General features: G+C 47.4%; 1 protein-coding gene across 13 annotated transcripts in view; it reads right to left on the reverse strand.

Moving 5' to 3' along the window:
- The window catches only part of TRRAP (transformation/transcription domain associated protein), a 112,181-nt gene continuing 95,526 nt past the window's right edge, over positions 1 to 16,655 (reverse strand). For all 13 annotated transcript variants that reach the window (XM_059898554.1, XM_059898562.1, XM_059898560.1 and 10 more), the window contains 6 exons: positions 16,129 to 16,354; positions 15,068 to 15,285; positions 13,575 to 13,759; positions 3,007 to 3,210; positions 2,728 to 2,922; positions 1 to 1,008 (listed from right to left, as the gene is read on the reverse strand). In XM_059898554.1, the coding sequence (XP_059754537.1) occupies positions 724 to 1,008; positions 2,728 to 2,922; positions 3,007 to 3,210; positions 13,575 to 13,759; positions 15,068 to 15,285; positions 16,129 to 16,354 (1,313 nt within the window). In that variant the 3' untranslated portion in view covers positions 1 to 723. The remainder of the gene's footprint in view (positions 1,009 to 2,727; positions 2,923 to 3,006; positions 3,211 to 13,574; positions 13,760 to 15,067; positions 15,286 to 16,128; positions 16,355 to 16,655) is intronic.

Below are 16,655 nucleotides of genomic sequence, written 5' to 3' on the forward strand. Positions count from 1 at the left end.
ATAAAATATTTATTCTAAAAAAATCACACTGTACAAATTCAGATAGAACATTCTCAAGGCTCATATTTATAAAAATGTGAACATAACAGACTGGAGTTAACGAACAAACCTTCGTTGCTTCTTTCTAAATTAAGAAGGAAAAAGTGTTCCTTTTTTCCAAGTACAGTGACAGCAAATGTCTAGAAGACATCCAAAGAGCCAGCCTGTAAAGTAAGGCTCACCGCCAGCTCTCCAGTTCTGTTTCCCCAGAGGAGTCCGACTCTGAACGCCGGGGGAGCGGGCGGCCCTTGGGGCCCCGGGCCTCATCCATCCGGTCGGCTGCTCAGGGAGGCTCCGAGGCTGGCTACGTACAGCGTAAAAGCTTGTGCTCAGAGAAAATCCAACACAGTTTGTTCATAACTTCCTGTTCTCTAACGAAGTGGGTTTTCTGTACACTTGTTACAAAGTTCTGTACAAAAGCACGAAGCTCCTGGGAGGTGTAACTTCTGAAAGTTAAAAACGACGACACAGCAGCGTTTTCAATCTGTACATTCACACGGAGGGAGGGACTCAATAAAAAAGAATTCACAAATTCCACACCAGGGAGTCCTGGCTTCTTTAACGGTTACTTTAAACGCTGTGGGTAAGTCTCCGCTCCCACCTCGAATGGCCTCACCTTCCTGATGCTCGCGCCCCTCCAGCTAGCAGGGGAACCACCGCCCTCCCGGCCAACCGCGGCCGAGCTCACAGCCAGGGGTGCCAGGCGGGGTCCATGCGGCACAGGTTGTCCAGGCTGTTGGCGGCCGCCACCAGGGTGTTCACTTTGCTCTCCCCGCCCTCGAACTGGGCGAGGTTGTGCAGGCGGGTCATGATGGCCGTGACGGCCTTCTGGACGAGGGAGACCAGCTGCTGGCTGTCCATGTTCTCGGGCTGCCCGGCGGCTGACAGAGGAGATGACGTGTCCTCCTGCGTCTTCTTGTGCCAAGCGATGATCTCGTCCCGAAGCACGGTTTTCAGGATGCCGTCCACCTGGGTGGGGAGGGAACAGAACGGTCCGCGCTTAACCAACAACAGCCCCGGGGGCGGCTCCCCAGTGAGGGGCTCAGCCATGGCGGCCGACGGGCCATCAGCCTCAGCACCGGGGCCAGGCGCCACAGGCACGCTGGGGGGGCCACCGCAGCCAGACGCGCGTGACGACACCCCGTGGATTCTAAGCTGAAGAAAGCGGGAGGGGGAGGGAGGGAGGGGCCAGCGGCTGCCGCTCCCCCTGGGGTCAGGGAACTGTGGGAACCGGGTCCACAGGGACGGAGGTGGTGGCCGCAGCAGGAAGGTGAGGAGCACCCGGGGGAGGGGACTGGAGAAGGGCCGGGGAACCAGAGGCCAGCGGTGGCACTGACGTCACCGACAAGATGGCGTGCCCACGACGGACACGCCGTGCACAGGTCCTCCTGAACCACGACATGGGACCTCAGCCCATCGTCACCATCAAAGGACGCGGGAGCTTCGTGAGGCACCAGGGCTGCTTAAAAGTAACTTCGACTGACATGCTGAGGGTTTTATTCTGTGTTACTTGGCCCCAACAGAATGTGTTTTTAAAGGAGATTCCCACACAGCATGGTCTCTATATTAGCCTAACGTAAAGGCAGTCACTACATTTGGGCCCAGAGTTTGGAGAAGGCCCAGTTCCCTCCCGTCTACAACAGCTCAGACTGTGCAGAGTAACTCCCAGTGTTTTTCTAAGTCGTAACAGGTCTTTAATACATGGAGGGCCTTCTTCACTCTTTCTAAAGTTTTCAATTAAATGCCACTCTAAGGATTACCCTGTTTCCAGAACAATTGTTTCGATGCAAACGAGAACTTCATATTTCAAGCCTGAAGCCAGAGTGGATAAAAGTGCGCTGCTGTTCCCTGCATTAGAGCAGGCTCCCTTCTCAAGGAGGAACCGCGGGGCTCATCACTGCACCCCACAGCAGCGCCCCACCCTGATGGGCATGTGCAGCCGAAGATTAAAAAGAGCACAAAGTTCTGGTTCACAGCTAAGAGATTATTCTGTAATGTAAAACCTGTTCTATGTAGTGTTTTGCGAAAGCAACTGGTGTCTGAAGCCTTCTCTAGACACAAACTGCTTATCTGGGAAAACAACAAACAAACGAATAGTAGTACAGCTGGTCTCAGAAATTAAAAGAAAAAATAAAGTAAATTGTGTTCCGTCCCCAACTGTGGAGAGACAGGATCAGGGTGAGAATGAACTGGATTTGAATCCCTGTCTGTCCTCCCCGAGCACAGTGTCGGGTGCAGAGTGTCACAGCCCTGGTGTGGCAAAGGGCATCTGCCACGTGGCATCTCACAGGGGTTCACTATTTGTGTCACGTGTCATGTCTGTTTTTAGGGCCCGTCACCGTAGCCCCAGTAAGACAGGCACCATCCAACACGGACACACCTGCCCTCTTATGCAGAAAGGTTTGCAAAATGAGAAACTGAAGGTAGCTATAAAATGGAGTAAACAAAACCAACACACAGAGGTAGCAGCTGGGGAAATTATCCAATAGAGGCTCCTAGATTGCTCTTTGTAAACCGGGCTCAGCATCCTAAAACACTCCTGGACCGAGAACATTTTAAACCCCTTTTCCCCAGCGAATGCACTGTGAGTCCCTCCTCCTGCCTTGTCCGCAGATCAGGGGCTCCTGCGAGCCCACCACGTGCAGAGTTACCCAGTCTGTGCTCCTCACAAGATGACCCCTTACCTACCTTGAAGTTGGGCTGGGCGAAGCACCGGGCGACGGCGATCATGGACGCGGTCAGCGGGCCAGAGACACCGATGGTGGTCAGAAACTCAGAAATGTTGGGTGTGAGGCGAAAAGGGACAGGACGGTTGGCATCTAAGTCCCCAGTTGCATCGTTTATATCAAATCGGAAGTAGGCCACGTTCAGTTTGCCAGTGTCCTGAAGTTCAGAAGGAGACGCTTTAGAAACTTAAACAGTAGGAAGCGGATTCTACAGGAGGGCTGGCTGCTCACATCAGGTTACCTGAGCGATCTGCAGCATCTCGGGGTTGAGTCTATTGAGATGCAAGACGAACTCCGCAAAGCCGATGAGCGCAAGCTGGATGGTGAACATCTTCCGGAAGGTCCAGTAGTCAGTGGCGTTGGGGAAGGTGTGCAGGGCCCACTCCTTAAGCATGCTGCGTGGCACCATGTTGCTCTGAACTTCCTTGAGGATGTCTCGAAGGACCTGAAATGACACATCACTCCATGACTCTTCCAACTAATTCACTTATTTTTTTTCTTCAAAAAGAAAACTCTCATATTGTAATTTCTTTCTTGCTTAGCACCACTTGAGTGAACTTTGCTGACAAATACATATGCAGTGTCATTTGACTAATCACGAGGATGCACAAAATTGGTCAATTTCCCTCCAAGGTTCCATGTTTTATGCCTGAAGCAACAATGGAGCTCTGTGAATACAAGCCTCAGCTGCATGATGTGTAATGATCTGTTTCACCAAGAATTTAGGTAATTAGTTGAATACTACTACTCACCAGCTACAGAATATACCAGGCCGATGAACAGAAGATCAAAAGAATAGTTGGATACTTCGTAACCAAGACTATTAAAGACAAAAGTTTTATAAACTGAAGGAGCTAGTCTTTTTTTTTTTTTTTTAAAGGAATTCCTTTATTTTTATTTTTTTTAATATTTATTTTTGGCTGTGTTGGGTCTTTGTTTCTGTGCTAGGGCTAGGGCTTTCTCTAGTTGCGGCGAGTGGGGGCCACTCTTCATCACGGTGCGCGGGCCTCTCACTATCGCGGCCTCTTGTTGTGGAGCATGGGCTCTAGAGCGCAGGCTCAGTAGTTGTGGCGCACGGGCCTAGTTGCTCTGCGGCATGTGGGATCCTCCCAGACCAGGGCTCGAACCCGTGTCTCCTGCATTGGCAGGCGGATCTTAACCACTGCGCCACCAGGGAAGCCCTGAAGGAGCTAGTCTTAAAATGAGATTAGATTTTACACAACACTTTAAACTGAATTCTGCACTGGAAGACTCACAATACTGTTTCAAACATCACATATTTAGAGATGGTCTCAAAAAAGAGTTCGATGAGTTAATTTGGCTCCCGTTAGAGCAACTGGTAAAGGTATACAGTCTCTTCTGGGCTAAGGCACACCCATGTGCTCTGAATAACCACTAGTAATGCAGGCCGTGAGCAACCAAGAACCATGCAGACTTCCATCACGCACTGTTTCTGTTCATTTCGTCAGCAGAGTGGAAAGAAGCCCTTCTGAGATAGCCGAGTGAGGACCTCCAAAACCTACTGCTCCGTAAACACAGTGAGAACACTGGCTGAAACCATCAAAACAAACTTCTCCAGAACTCTGGAAATTAAAGGCTGGCCACAATCTGAGCAAGTTTTATTCAAGAAAAAGAAGGCTGAAATCTTGGTGAGAACAGTGAGCTTCGTGGCAGTTTAACTGTCCTATTCCCATCCCTTCCTCCCCAGCTCCACAGAGGCCATGAAAACCAACAGCCTTGCATCCTCGGCAGCTGTAAAAACAAGCAGGCTAACAGCCACTGGAGTGGGCAGAATCGGTGTGGTGATCCCAGAAAGGCCTGATCCCCAGAGGACGGTCACTGGTGACCTGTCAGCAGCTTCTGGAAAAAAAAACCCCCATTTACTGGGCTTGTCTGTTTGAACTCAGAGCACACAAGAGGGCGGCCAGACCAGGGACAAGCTGGGGAGTGAGACGACGTGGGGGCTTTGAAAAGCTCCACCACATTCCTGGGAACCCTGAAGGCCAGGCTCATGCTCATGAGAAACCTCAGAAGGCCCACACTCTCGCTTCTGGTTGACGGCGAGATTCTGCACAAGCAGGCGGTGAAGGCTACGGCAGAGTTGTGAGCTACCCGCCATACACACACACAGACACACACACACAGGGGCCCTCAAAAAAGGCGGAAAACTTATTGATTCAAGGCATTTAAGAAAATCTCTGTATGTGATTGGTTAAAGATGGCAGAGTAGAAGGACGTGCTCTCACTCCCTCTTGCGAGAGCACCGGAATCACAACTAACTGCTGAACGATCATCAATAGGGAGAGACTGGAACTCACCAGAAAAGATACCCCCACATCCAAAGAAAAAGGAGAAGCCACAATGAGGCGGTAGGAGGGGTACAATCACAATAAAATCAAATCCCATAACTGCCGGGTGGGTGACTCACAAACTGGAGAACACTTATACCACAGAAGTCCACCCACTGGAGTGAAGGTTCTGAGCCCCACGTCAGGCTTCCCAACCTGGGGGTCTGGCAACGGGAGGAGGAATTCCTAGAGAATCAGACTTTGAAGGCTAGCAGGGTTTGACTGCAGGACTTCGACATGTCTGGGGGAAATAGAGACTCCACTCTTGAAGGGCACACACAAAGCAGTGTGCGCATCCGGACCCAGGGGAAGGAGCAGTGACCCCATAGGAGACTGAACCAGACCTACCTGCTAGTGTTGGAGGGTCTCCTGCAGAGGCGGGGGGTGACTGTGTCTCACCGTGAGGACAAGGACACTGGCAGCAGAAGTTCTGGGAAGTACTCCTTGGCGTGAGCTCTCCCAGAGTCCGCCATTAGCCCCACGAAAGAGCCTGGGTAGGCTCCAGTATTGGGTCACCTCAGGCCAAACAACCAACAGGGAGGGAACACAGCCCCACCCATCAGCAAACAAGCAGATTAAAGTTTTACTGAGCTCAGCCCACCAGAGCAACAGCCAGCTCTACCCACCACCAGTCCCTCCCATCAGGAAACTTGCACAAGCCTCTTAGATAGCCTCATCCACCAGAGGTCAGAGGGCAGAAGCAAGAAGAACTACAATCCTGCAGCCTGTGGAACAAAAAACACATTCACAGAAAGATAGACAAGATGAAAAGGCAGAGGGTTATGTACCAGATGAAGGAACAAGATAAAACGCCAGAAAAACAACTAAATGAAGTGGAGATAGGCAACCTTCCAGAGAAAGAATTCAGAATAATGATGGTGAAGATGATCCAGGACCTCGGAAAAAGAATGGAGGCAAAGCTCGAGAAGATGCAAGAAATGTTTAACAAAGACCTAGAAGAATTAAAGAACAAACAAACAGAGATAAACAATACAATAACTGAAATGAAAACTACACTAGAAGGAATCAATAGCAGAATAACTGAGGCAGAAGAACGGATAAGTGACCTGGAAGACAGAATGGTGGAATTCACTGCTGCAGAACAGAATAAAGAAAAAAGAATGAAAAGAAATGAAGACAGCCTAAGAGACCTCTGGGACAACATTAAACGCAACAATATTCGCATTACAGGGGTCCCAGAAGGAGAAGAGAGAGAAAACGGACCCAAGAAAATATTTGAAGAGATTAGTCGAAAACTTCCCTAACATGGGAAAGGAAATAGCCGCCCAAGTCCAGGAAGCACAGAGAGTCCCATACAGGATAAGCTCAAGGAGAAACACGCCAAGACACACAGTAATCAAATTGGCAAAAATTAAAGACAATGAAAAATTATTGAAAGCAGCAAGGAAAAAACGACAAATAACATACAAGGGAACTCCCACAAGGTTAACAGCTGATTTCTCAGCAGAAACTCTACAAGCCAGAAGGGAGTGGCAAGACATATTTAAAGTGATGAAAGGGAAGAACCTACAACCAAGAATACTCTACCCAGCAAGGATCTCATTCAGATTCGACGGAGACATCAAAAGCTTTACAGACAAGCAAAAGCTAAGAGAATTCAGCACCACCAAACCAGCTCTACAACAAACGCTAAAGGAACTTCTCTAAGTGGGAAACACAAGAGAAGAAAAGGACCTACAAAAGCAAACCCAAAGCAATTAAGAAAATGGTCATAGGAACATACATATTGATCATTACCTTAAACGTGAATGGATTAAATGCTCCAACCAAAAGACACAGGCTTGCTGAAAGGATACAAAAACAAGACCCATATATATGCTGTCTACAAGAGACCCACTTTAGACCTAGGCACACATACAGACTGAAAGTGAGGGGATGGAAAAAGATATTCCATGCAAATGGAAATCAAAAGAAAGCTGGAGTAGCAATACTCGTATCAGATAAAATAGACTTTAAAATAAAGAATGTTACAAGAGACAAGGAAGGACACTACATAATGATCAAGGGATCAATCCAAGAAGAAGATATAACAATTATAAATATATATGCACCCAACATAGGAGCACCTCAATACATAAGGCAACTGCTAACAGCTATAAAAGAGGAAATCGACAGTAACACAATAATAGTGGGGGACTTTAACACCTCACTTACACCAATGGACAGATCATCCAAAATGAAAATAAATAAGGAAACAGAAGCTTTAAATGACACAATAGACCAGATAGATTTAATTGATATTTATAGGACATTCCATCCAAAAACAGCAGATTACACGTTCTTCTCAAGTGCGCACGGAACATTCTCCAGGATAGATCACATCTTGGGTCACAAATCAAGCCTCAGTAAATTTAAGAAAACTGAAATCATATCAAGCATCTTTTCTGACCACAATGCTATGAGATTAGAAATGAATTACAAGGAAAAAAAAACGTAAAAAACACAAACACATGGAGGCTAAACAAAACATTACTAAATAACCAAGAGATCACTGAAGAAATCAAAGAGGAAATAAAAAAATACCTACAGACAAATGACAATGAAAACACGATGATCCAAAACCTATGGGATGCAGCAAAAGCAGCTCTAAGAGGGAAGTTTATAGCTATACAAGCCTACCTCAAGAAACAAGAAAAATCTCAAATAAACAATCTAACCTTACACCTGAAGGAACTAGAGAAAGAAGAACAAACAAAACCCAAAGTTAGCAGAAGGAAAGAAATCATAAAGATCAGAGCAGAAATAAATGAAATAGAAACAAAGAAAACAATAGCAAAGATCAATAAAACTAAAAGCTGGTTCTTTGAGAAGATAAACAAAATTGATAAACCATTAGCCAGACTCATCAAGAAAAAGAGGGAGAGGACTCAAATCAATAAAATTAGAAATGAAAAAGGAGAAGTTACAACAGACGCCGCAGAAATACAAAGCATCCTAAGAGACTACTACAAGCAACTCTATGCCAATAAAATGGACAACCTGGAAGAAATGGACAACTTCTTAGAAAGGTATAACCTTCCAAGACTGAACCAGGAAGAAATAGAAAATAGGAACAGACCAATCACAAGTAGTGAAATTGAAACTGTGATTAAAAATCTTCCAACAAACAAAAGTCCAGGACCAGATGGCTTCACAGGTGAATTCTATCAAACATTTAGAGAAGAGCTAACACCCATCCTTCTCAAACTCTTCCAAAAAATTGCAGAGGAAGGAACTCTCCCAAACTCATTCTATGAGGCCACCATCACCCTCATACCAAAACCAGACAAAGATACTACAAAAAAAGAAAATTGCAGACCAATATCACTGATGAACATGGATGCAAAAATCCTCAACAAAATACTAGCAAACAGAATCCAACAGCACATTAAAAGGATCATACAGCATGATCAAGTGGGATTTATCCCAGGGATGCAAGGATTCTTCAATATACGCAAATCAATCAATGTGATACACCACATTAACAAATTGAAGAATAAAAACCACATGATCATCTCAATACATGCAGAAAAAGCTTTTGACAAAATTCAACACCCATCTATGATAAAAACTCTCTAGAAAGTGGGCATAGAGGGAACCTACCTCAACATAATAAAGGCCATATATGAGAAACCCAGAGCAAACATCATTCTCAATGGTGTAAAACTGAAAGCATTTCCTCTAAGATCAGGAACAAGACAAGGATGTCCACTCTCACCACTATTATTCAACATAGTTTTGGAAGTCCTAGCCATGGCAATCAGAGAAGAAAAAGAAATAAAAGGAATACAAATTGGAAAAGTAGAAGTAAAACTGTCACCGTTTGCCTATGACATGATACTATACATAGAGAATCCTAAAGATGCCACCGGAAAACTACTAGAGCTAATCAATGAATTTGGTAAAGTTGCAGGATACAAAATTAATGCACAGAAATCTCTTGCATTCCTATACACTAATGATGAAAAATCTGAAAGAGAAATTAAGGAAACACTCCCATTTACCATTGCTAAAATACCCAGGAATAAACCTACCTAGGGAGACAAAAGACCTGAATGCAGAAAACTATAAGACACTGATGAAAGAAATTAAAGATGATACCAACAGATGGAGAGATATACAATGTTCTTGGATTGGAAGAATCAATATTGTGAAAATGACTGTACTACCCAAAGCAACCTACAGATTCAACGCAATCCCTATCAAATTACCAATGGCATTTTTTACGGAACTAGAACAAAAAAATCTTAAAATTTGTATGGAGACACAAAAGACCCCGAATAGCCACAACAGTCTTGAGGGAATAAAAGCGGAGCTGGAGGAATCAGACTCCCTGACTTCAGAGTATACTACAAAGCTACAGTAATGAAGACAATATGGTACTGGCACAAAAACAGAAACATAGATCAATGGAACAAGATAGAAAGCCCAGAGATAAACCCACGCACCTATGGTCAACTAATCTATGACAAAGGAGGTAAGGATATACAATGGAGAAAAGACAGTCTCTTCAATAAGTCGTGCTGGGAAAACTGGACAGCTACATGTAAAAGAATGAGATTAGAACACTCCCTAACATCATACACAAAAATAAACTCAGAATGGATTACAGACCTAAATGTAAGGCCGGACACTATAAAACTCTTTGAGGAAAACATAGGGAGAAGATTCTTTGACATAAGTCACAGCAAGATCTTTTTTGATCCACCTCCTAGAGTAATGGAAATAAAAACAAAAATAAACAAATGGGACCTAATGAAACTTCAAAGCTTTTGCACAGCAAAGGAAACCACAAACAAGACGAAAAGACAACCCTCAGAATGGGAGAAAATATTTGCAAACGAATCAATGGACAAAGGATTAATCTCCAAAATATATAAACAGCTCATGCAACTCAATATTAAAAAAAACAAACAACCCAATCCAAAAATGGGCAGAAGACCTAAATAGACATTTCTCCAAAGAAGACATACAGATGGCCAAGAAGCACATGAAAAGCTGCTCAACATCACTAATTATTAGAGAAATGCAAATCAAAACTACAATAAGTTATCACCTCACACCAGTTAGAATGGGCATCATCAGAAAATCTACAAACAACAAATGCTGGAGAGGGTGTGGAGAAAAGGGAACCCTCTTGCACTGTTGGTGGGAATGTAAATTGATATAGCCACTATAGAGAAAAGTATGGAGGTTCCTTAAAAAACTAAAAATAGAATTACCATATGACCCAGCAATCCCACTACTGGGCATATACCCAGAGAAAACCATAATTCAAAAAGACACATGCACCCCAATGTTCACTGCAGCACTATTTACAATAGCCAGGTCATGGAAGCAACCTAAATGCCCATCGACAGACGAATGGATAAAGAAGATGTGGTACATACATACAATGGAATATTACTCAGCCATAAAAAGGAACAAAATTGGGTCATTTGCAGAGACGTGGATGAATCTAGAGACTGTCATACAGAGTGAAGTAAGTCAGAAAGAGAAAAACAAATATCGTATATTAATGCATATATGTGGAACCTAGAAAAATGGTACAGATGAACCAGTTTGCAGGGCAGAAACTGAGACACAGATGTAGAGAACAAACGTATGGACACCAAGGGCGGAAAATGGCAGGGGTGGGGGTGGTGGTGTGATGAATTGGGAGATTGGGATTGACATGTACACACTAATATGTATAAAATGGATAACTAATAAGAACCTGCTGTATAAAAAAATAAATAAAATTCAAAAATTCAAAAAAAGAAAAACGAAAATCTCTGTAAATCACTGGCTGGCTGCTGGGCTAAGTGAGGAGACACCTCAGTGGCTGCACTTGTGTGAGGAGTGGTCAGGTCCTCCAGGGAGAGTTGATGAGTTTGGTTTTGGATATTCCTCAATGGCATCCTGGAGAGAATTAGCCCAGGAAAGTCACTAAAACAAACAAACAGCAACAACAACGAACCTTGGGGAGAAGGATGTGATTTCTAGAGTTGCCACATTATATTATCCAAAACATCCAGTTTTCAACAGAAAATTATGAGGCATGAAAAGAAGCAGGACAACATGGCCAATACACAGCCAAGAAGGTGAAGTCACCTGTATCAAGTCACTTACACCCAGAACATATGAAGAATTCTTAGAATCAACAATAAAAAGACAAATCACTCAATTTAAAAACAAGCAGGGGCTTCCCTGGTGGCGCAGTGGTTGAGAATCTGCCTGCCAACGCAGGGGACACGGGTTCGAGCCCTGGTCTGGGAAGATCCCACATGCCGCGGAGCAACTAGGCCCGTGAGCCACAGCTACTGAGCCTGCGCGTCTGGAGCCTGTGCTCCGCAACAAGAGAGGCCGCGACAGTGAGAGGCCCGCGCACCGCGATGAAGAGTGGCCCCCACTCGCCGCAACTAGAGAAAGCCCTCGCACAGAAACGAAGATCCAACACAGCCAAAAATAAATATAAATAAAAATTTAAAAAAAAATTATAAACAAAGGTTACTCTATGTTTAAAAAAAAAAAAAAAAAAAAAAAGCAAAGGACCTGAACAGACTTTTCTCCAAAGAAAATATGCAAACAGCCAATTAGCAAATGAAAAAATACTCAGCATCACTGGTTATCAACCAAAATGAGCTAGCACTTCACACCCACTAGGATGGCTATAATCAAAAAGACAGACAATACTAAGCACTGGCAAGAATGTGGAGAAATTAGAACCCTCATATATTGCAGTCACTTTGGAAAACAGTTTGGCAGTTCATCAGAATGTTGAACATAAGAGTTACCATATAACCCAGCAATTCTACTCCTAGGTATATATCCAAGGGAAATGAAAATACAGGCCCACACACAAACATGTACACAAATGTTCACAGCAGCATTAATCATAACAGTATAAACAAGCTAAAGTCTATCAACTCATGAACAGATAAATTAACTGTGTTATATTTATACAAGGGAATAATCAGCAATAAAAAGAAACAAACTACTGACACATGCTACAAAACAGATAACCTTGAGAACATGCTCAATGAAAGAAGCCAGACACTGAAGACCACATGTTGTATGATTCCAATCACATGATGCATCCAGAATAAGCAAATTCACAGAGACAGAAAGATCTGTGGTCACCAGGGGTGGGGACAGAGAAGAATAGGGAATGACTAGTAACAGGTATGAAGTTTTTTTCGGGTGATGAAATGTTTTAAAGATAGAAAGCGGTGATGACTAACTCTGTGAATACTGAAAACATTAAATCGTACATCTTAAAGGGGAAATTTTATGACATGGGAATAATATCCCCATTATAATACCCAAAGGTGTTATTGAAAAACTGCAAAGGATGAAGCAGCAGAGTTAATAACAAAACAAACTAGGGGACAAAGACTAAGAAGAGGGAACCAAGCTGGGATTATTTGTTTTGTCAGCATCTCCAGCTGGCCCAGCAGGACCCTAGCACTGTTTCTACGCTGGACCAGTCATCAGCTCCATCTTTACAAAGCGACAGGGCATTCTGACGTAGCCATGTATTTGCAGATAGGAGTTGCTGGCTTCCACACTGTCAAAGGTACATGCAGCCTGAAGAATCCAATCCATTCATCTCCCACAAACACCCCAAAACTGCCCACGCTCCACAGAGGCCAACTAGAACAGAGGAACCCCACCTGCTTTACCGGCAAGAAGGTGGAGGCTTACACCAGACCCTGCACCCTGAGCACTGCCGTGGTGGGTGAAACGAGCACCTGTGGGCTCCGTCCTCCTCAACCAGGTCCTCTGGGACCCAGATTAATGTAGACCAGTCCCCGGGAGAACGGAGGCAAGTCACAGCTTCCAGCTCTGGGGTGTCTCTCCTAGAAACCGTGAGGCCCTCTCGGGAAACACAGGAAAGACGCCAGAGGCATCCGGAGAACGGCCCAAAGTGCTGCCTTTTGGTGACGCAGACAATTCTGGATAAAACCTTCTCATCCAGGGGCCACCCCTGCCCTGCTATCAACCAAGGGCAGGAACCTGCAGGTGGAGAGGGACCTTCGTCCACCTGACGGGTGCAGCCGAGAGCCGTCCAGGACTCGGCGGGGGACACTGTGCTGCCACCCTAGGCCACAAAAACAGCCGGCCCGACGTGTTTCAGGATTCCCCACTTTCTGTATTTTAGAATGTACACGTGGTACAAAGACTGTGTGGCACCTTAAGGCCCCGCAGCAAACCAAACGTGAACACTACGTGGGGAGACAGCCTCCCATCACCGAGACCTGGTTTGCTGGCCAAATGAACCTGCCATGAAGTTACTTTTAAACTCTGCTCTCTGGGCCTCCCTGCAAGTGCAGGTGAAGGACCACGAGGCTCTGCAAGGCTGAGACGTACCTCTCTGCCCTGTTACGACACATGGCCTGCAGCAAATGCCCCTTCACCAAGGCCCACGGCCACCTCACCCGTCCGGCCGGACCCCTGCCCGGCCCCGGCGCCCCCGCACCTGGTGGCTGGCCTGCGTCCCGCGCGCCTGCACGGTGGCCAGGCGGTCATAGTAGCGGGAGATGGGGTTGTCGTGCTCGATGCCCTTCTTGGCACAGCGCTGCTTGTAGATCTCCACCAGGGAGAGTGAGGACGGGTTGTCCTCCACCAGGCGCATCTGCGGGGACACGGCCACCACGCGCGGGACTGAGGAGAGAGGGGAGAGACGGGCAGATGAGAGCGGGGCCCACAGGCCAGCGCTGGGGCAGAGGTGCGGGCGAAGCCGGGAGAGCCCGGTCACACGGCGCGGTGGCCTCAGCCCACGGCCTGAGGCTCCGTCTAGTGGGGCCGGAGCCCGAGCCGCCCGTGGCCTGCGTTTAAGGCACAGGCGACCAGGAAGGCCTCACTAGGCAACCTCACGAGAAGAGCAAGGAGGCCGTGCCGCCAAGTGCTCTGGAGCCGAGCGGCGCAGCTCTGAGCCAAGTCTGCTGGCCTGCGGGGCGGCGGCGGGCACACGACGCCTCTGACTTCTAATCGAGAGTTGATTCGGTCTAACGCCAGTTAAAGCATGGCTACTGGCCCGTTGCCATGGCTTCAACCCATGAAGAAATTCCTACAGGACTCCAGGGGACGTACATGGACCACCATCTGGAGTTAACCAGGAGCTTGTTTCTTTGGAAGCAGCAAAGAACAACCAATTAGCACAGCTGGGACCAACACGGTAGATCACGTTACATACATGTGAAAATGCACACAGCTTTCTATAGACCTGTTTTTTTTTTTTAATATACATCTTATTTTGGGGATGTTGAACTTAAGGGCAAGAGATCTTAGGTCAGAATAGGCTGGATCACAACTTGGCTAGCAGAAGAAAGTTCCATACAGGACCAGATAATATGCGTTGCAATGGGCTCCTAAACTGGGGGTTAATGCTGAAGTGTTAACAATAGTTCCCTCCTCTGGGTGGGATTACAGGCAGCTCCCCCACACCCCTTACTACAGGCTCACGATTCACCCACGACAACTCGGTTCCGGGAAGACCTCACTCGAGGTTGCTGGCTGCTGCCTGCCTGAGATTTCTGTGGCCGGCCCGGGGCCCCCTGACTCCCAGGCAGCACCTCAGGCGGTGCCCACACACTGCAGGCTGCGTCCCGGAGCGGATCCGAGACTGCACTTAAAACCTGCCACGTGCCGTGAGCACACGCCCAACAAGCCCTCTGCTCAGCCAGGCGTCGCCAGAGCCTGGGAAGGTTCCTGGGGAAGCGAAGAGGGCCGTGTGCACGGGCCCGGGGCCTCCTTCTCCAGACGAGTCCTCGTTAGGGCGCCCGTCCTGCGGGGAGGAGCCTCAGGCCCCGGGGTGGAGGCGTCCCCTCCCTCCAGGAGCCGGGCCCGTGCGGGCACCAGCGCTCAGCCTACGGCCTGCCCCCGCCTGGCAGGGCTCAGAGACGCGCAGCTGCTGACACAGACGGCACAGGGGGCCGGGCGTCGCTGTGGAGCCCCGGGCAGCGCCGGTACCTGTGAAAAATAAGTGCCTCTTGGTGGTTTCCTTCCTCTTTTCCAAGCAGGGGTTGAGCAGGCGGAGCAGCTGCAGCACGCGCTCCTCCCGCCGCGACTCCGTCAGGCAGGCGTCGTTCATGACCAGGTACGGGTAGATCTTCCCGTTGTGCCCGCGGATGTACAGCCTCCTGGCGGCCGTGTTGTGCTTCTGCACGATCTCCACCCGGGGCATAAACCTGCCGGGAGCAGCGGACAATCAGACGCCAACGCCCCGAGCCCCAGCTTCCAACCCTTTCCTTTGAGAAGATGAGCTCTACAGAAGCGGCTGTCAGAACCGTCCTGCAAAACAGACTGTACGACAGCGGTGGTTTGTCACTTACACCCCACCTCACTGCGACAAGGTACAGGGCGTGCCACAGTATCGGAGGGAAAACGAGAGGAGGAAGAGAAGGCGGAGCTGGAAGTTTCAAACAGGCACGCCGAGGGTCCAGCCTCAGCAGCCAGAGACGGGCGCTAACCGGCCCAGAGGGGTGCAGCAGCCACGAGGGCGCGGGCCCCACTGGCTGGCGCTGGGGCAGAGGAACAGGTGCCCGAGGAGCGAGCGTGGGCCGTGGGCCCGAGCACGCTGACGGCAGGAGGGGGAGGGGGCGGCCAGGACGGGTCAGGTTTGGAGGAAACACCTGACCATTAAGGGTCGCCCCTTCACAGCTCACTTTACATTTTAAATGAGATGCAACTTGCTTCGCCCTGGTAAATTTGACCATTGTCTGATTCTTTTGAATCCTGTGCTTTAAGAGTTTACAGAAGACTGCGAAACTATACTATGTCAAGTTCCATGGGGATTCAGAAAGGGTTCTTTTGAGAGCAAACACAAGCTTGACTCAAACAAGACACTGAAGCCAGCGGTTAGACCAGACCCTTTAAAGGTACTCATATCCTAGAGCAACACTGTGTCCTCTCCCGTTTCGGGGGAAGGAGTGCAGAGGGGAGGGAATTACAGTGTGACCCGCTGGCCAGGTCTGCCTGGGGGTCTGCTGGGGAAGGTTTTGGTGATCCCGGGCCAGGTCAGGCTCACTCACCGAGCGATCTTGATGTAGTAATGTGTCGGCTTTGGCATCAGAAATTCCCCAGGAATTTCTACCTCAGCTGTCTGCGCTGAGAAATTGCTCAAAAACCGGCACTTTTCTTCTATGAGGAAGAATTTTGGAAGTTGCTTGGTTTTAGCCTCCAGAATTTTGATCCACTTTTTCAGTTTAGAAATAAGATTATGAAGCTTCATGGAACCTGGAACACTGAAGTCAAAATCTGCAAAATGAAATATGATTAGAAACATTTTTAGTCTCTGGGCTATTTCTAATTCACTACAAAAACCGCAGCTCAAGCACCTCCCAGGTAGGAAACAGACACACCTCGCATCTAGTCTGCAGCAAAGCACTGTGAGTCACAGGACAGATATAAACAGCACGCACCCACAAGGATTAAGTTAAACAAGGTAGCACGCGTTAAGGCCCTCAGCACAGCACGCGGCTACTCCAGCAGTTCTAATCATCACGCCCACGCGTGACCTCAACTGTGTACAGGGTCATCAGTTTTATGAAAGTCAATG

The sequence above is a fragment of the Balaenoptera ricei genome, chromosome 15 (genome assembly GCF_028023285.1).
Source record: "Balaenoptera ricei isolate mBalRic1 chromosome 15, mBalRic1.hap2, whole genome shotgun sequence".
Classification (NCBI taxonomy): Eukaryota; Metazoa; Chordata; class Mammalia; order Artiodactyla; family Balaenopteridae; genus Balaenoptera; species Balaenoptera ricei.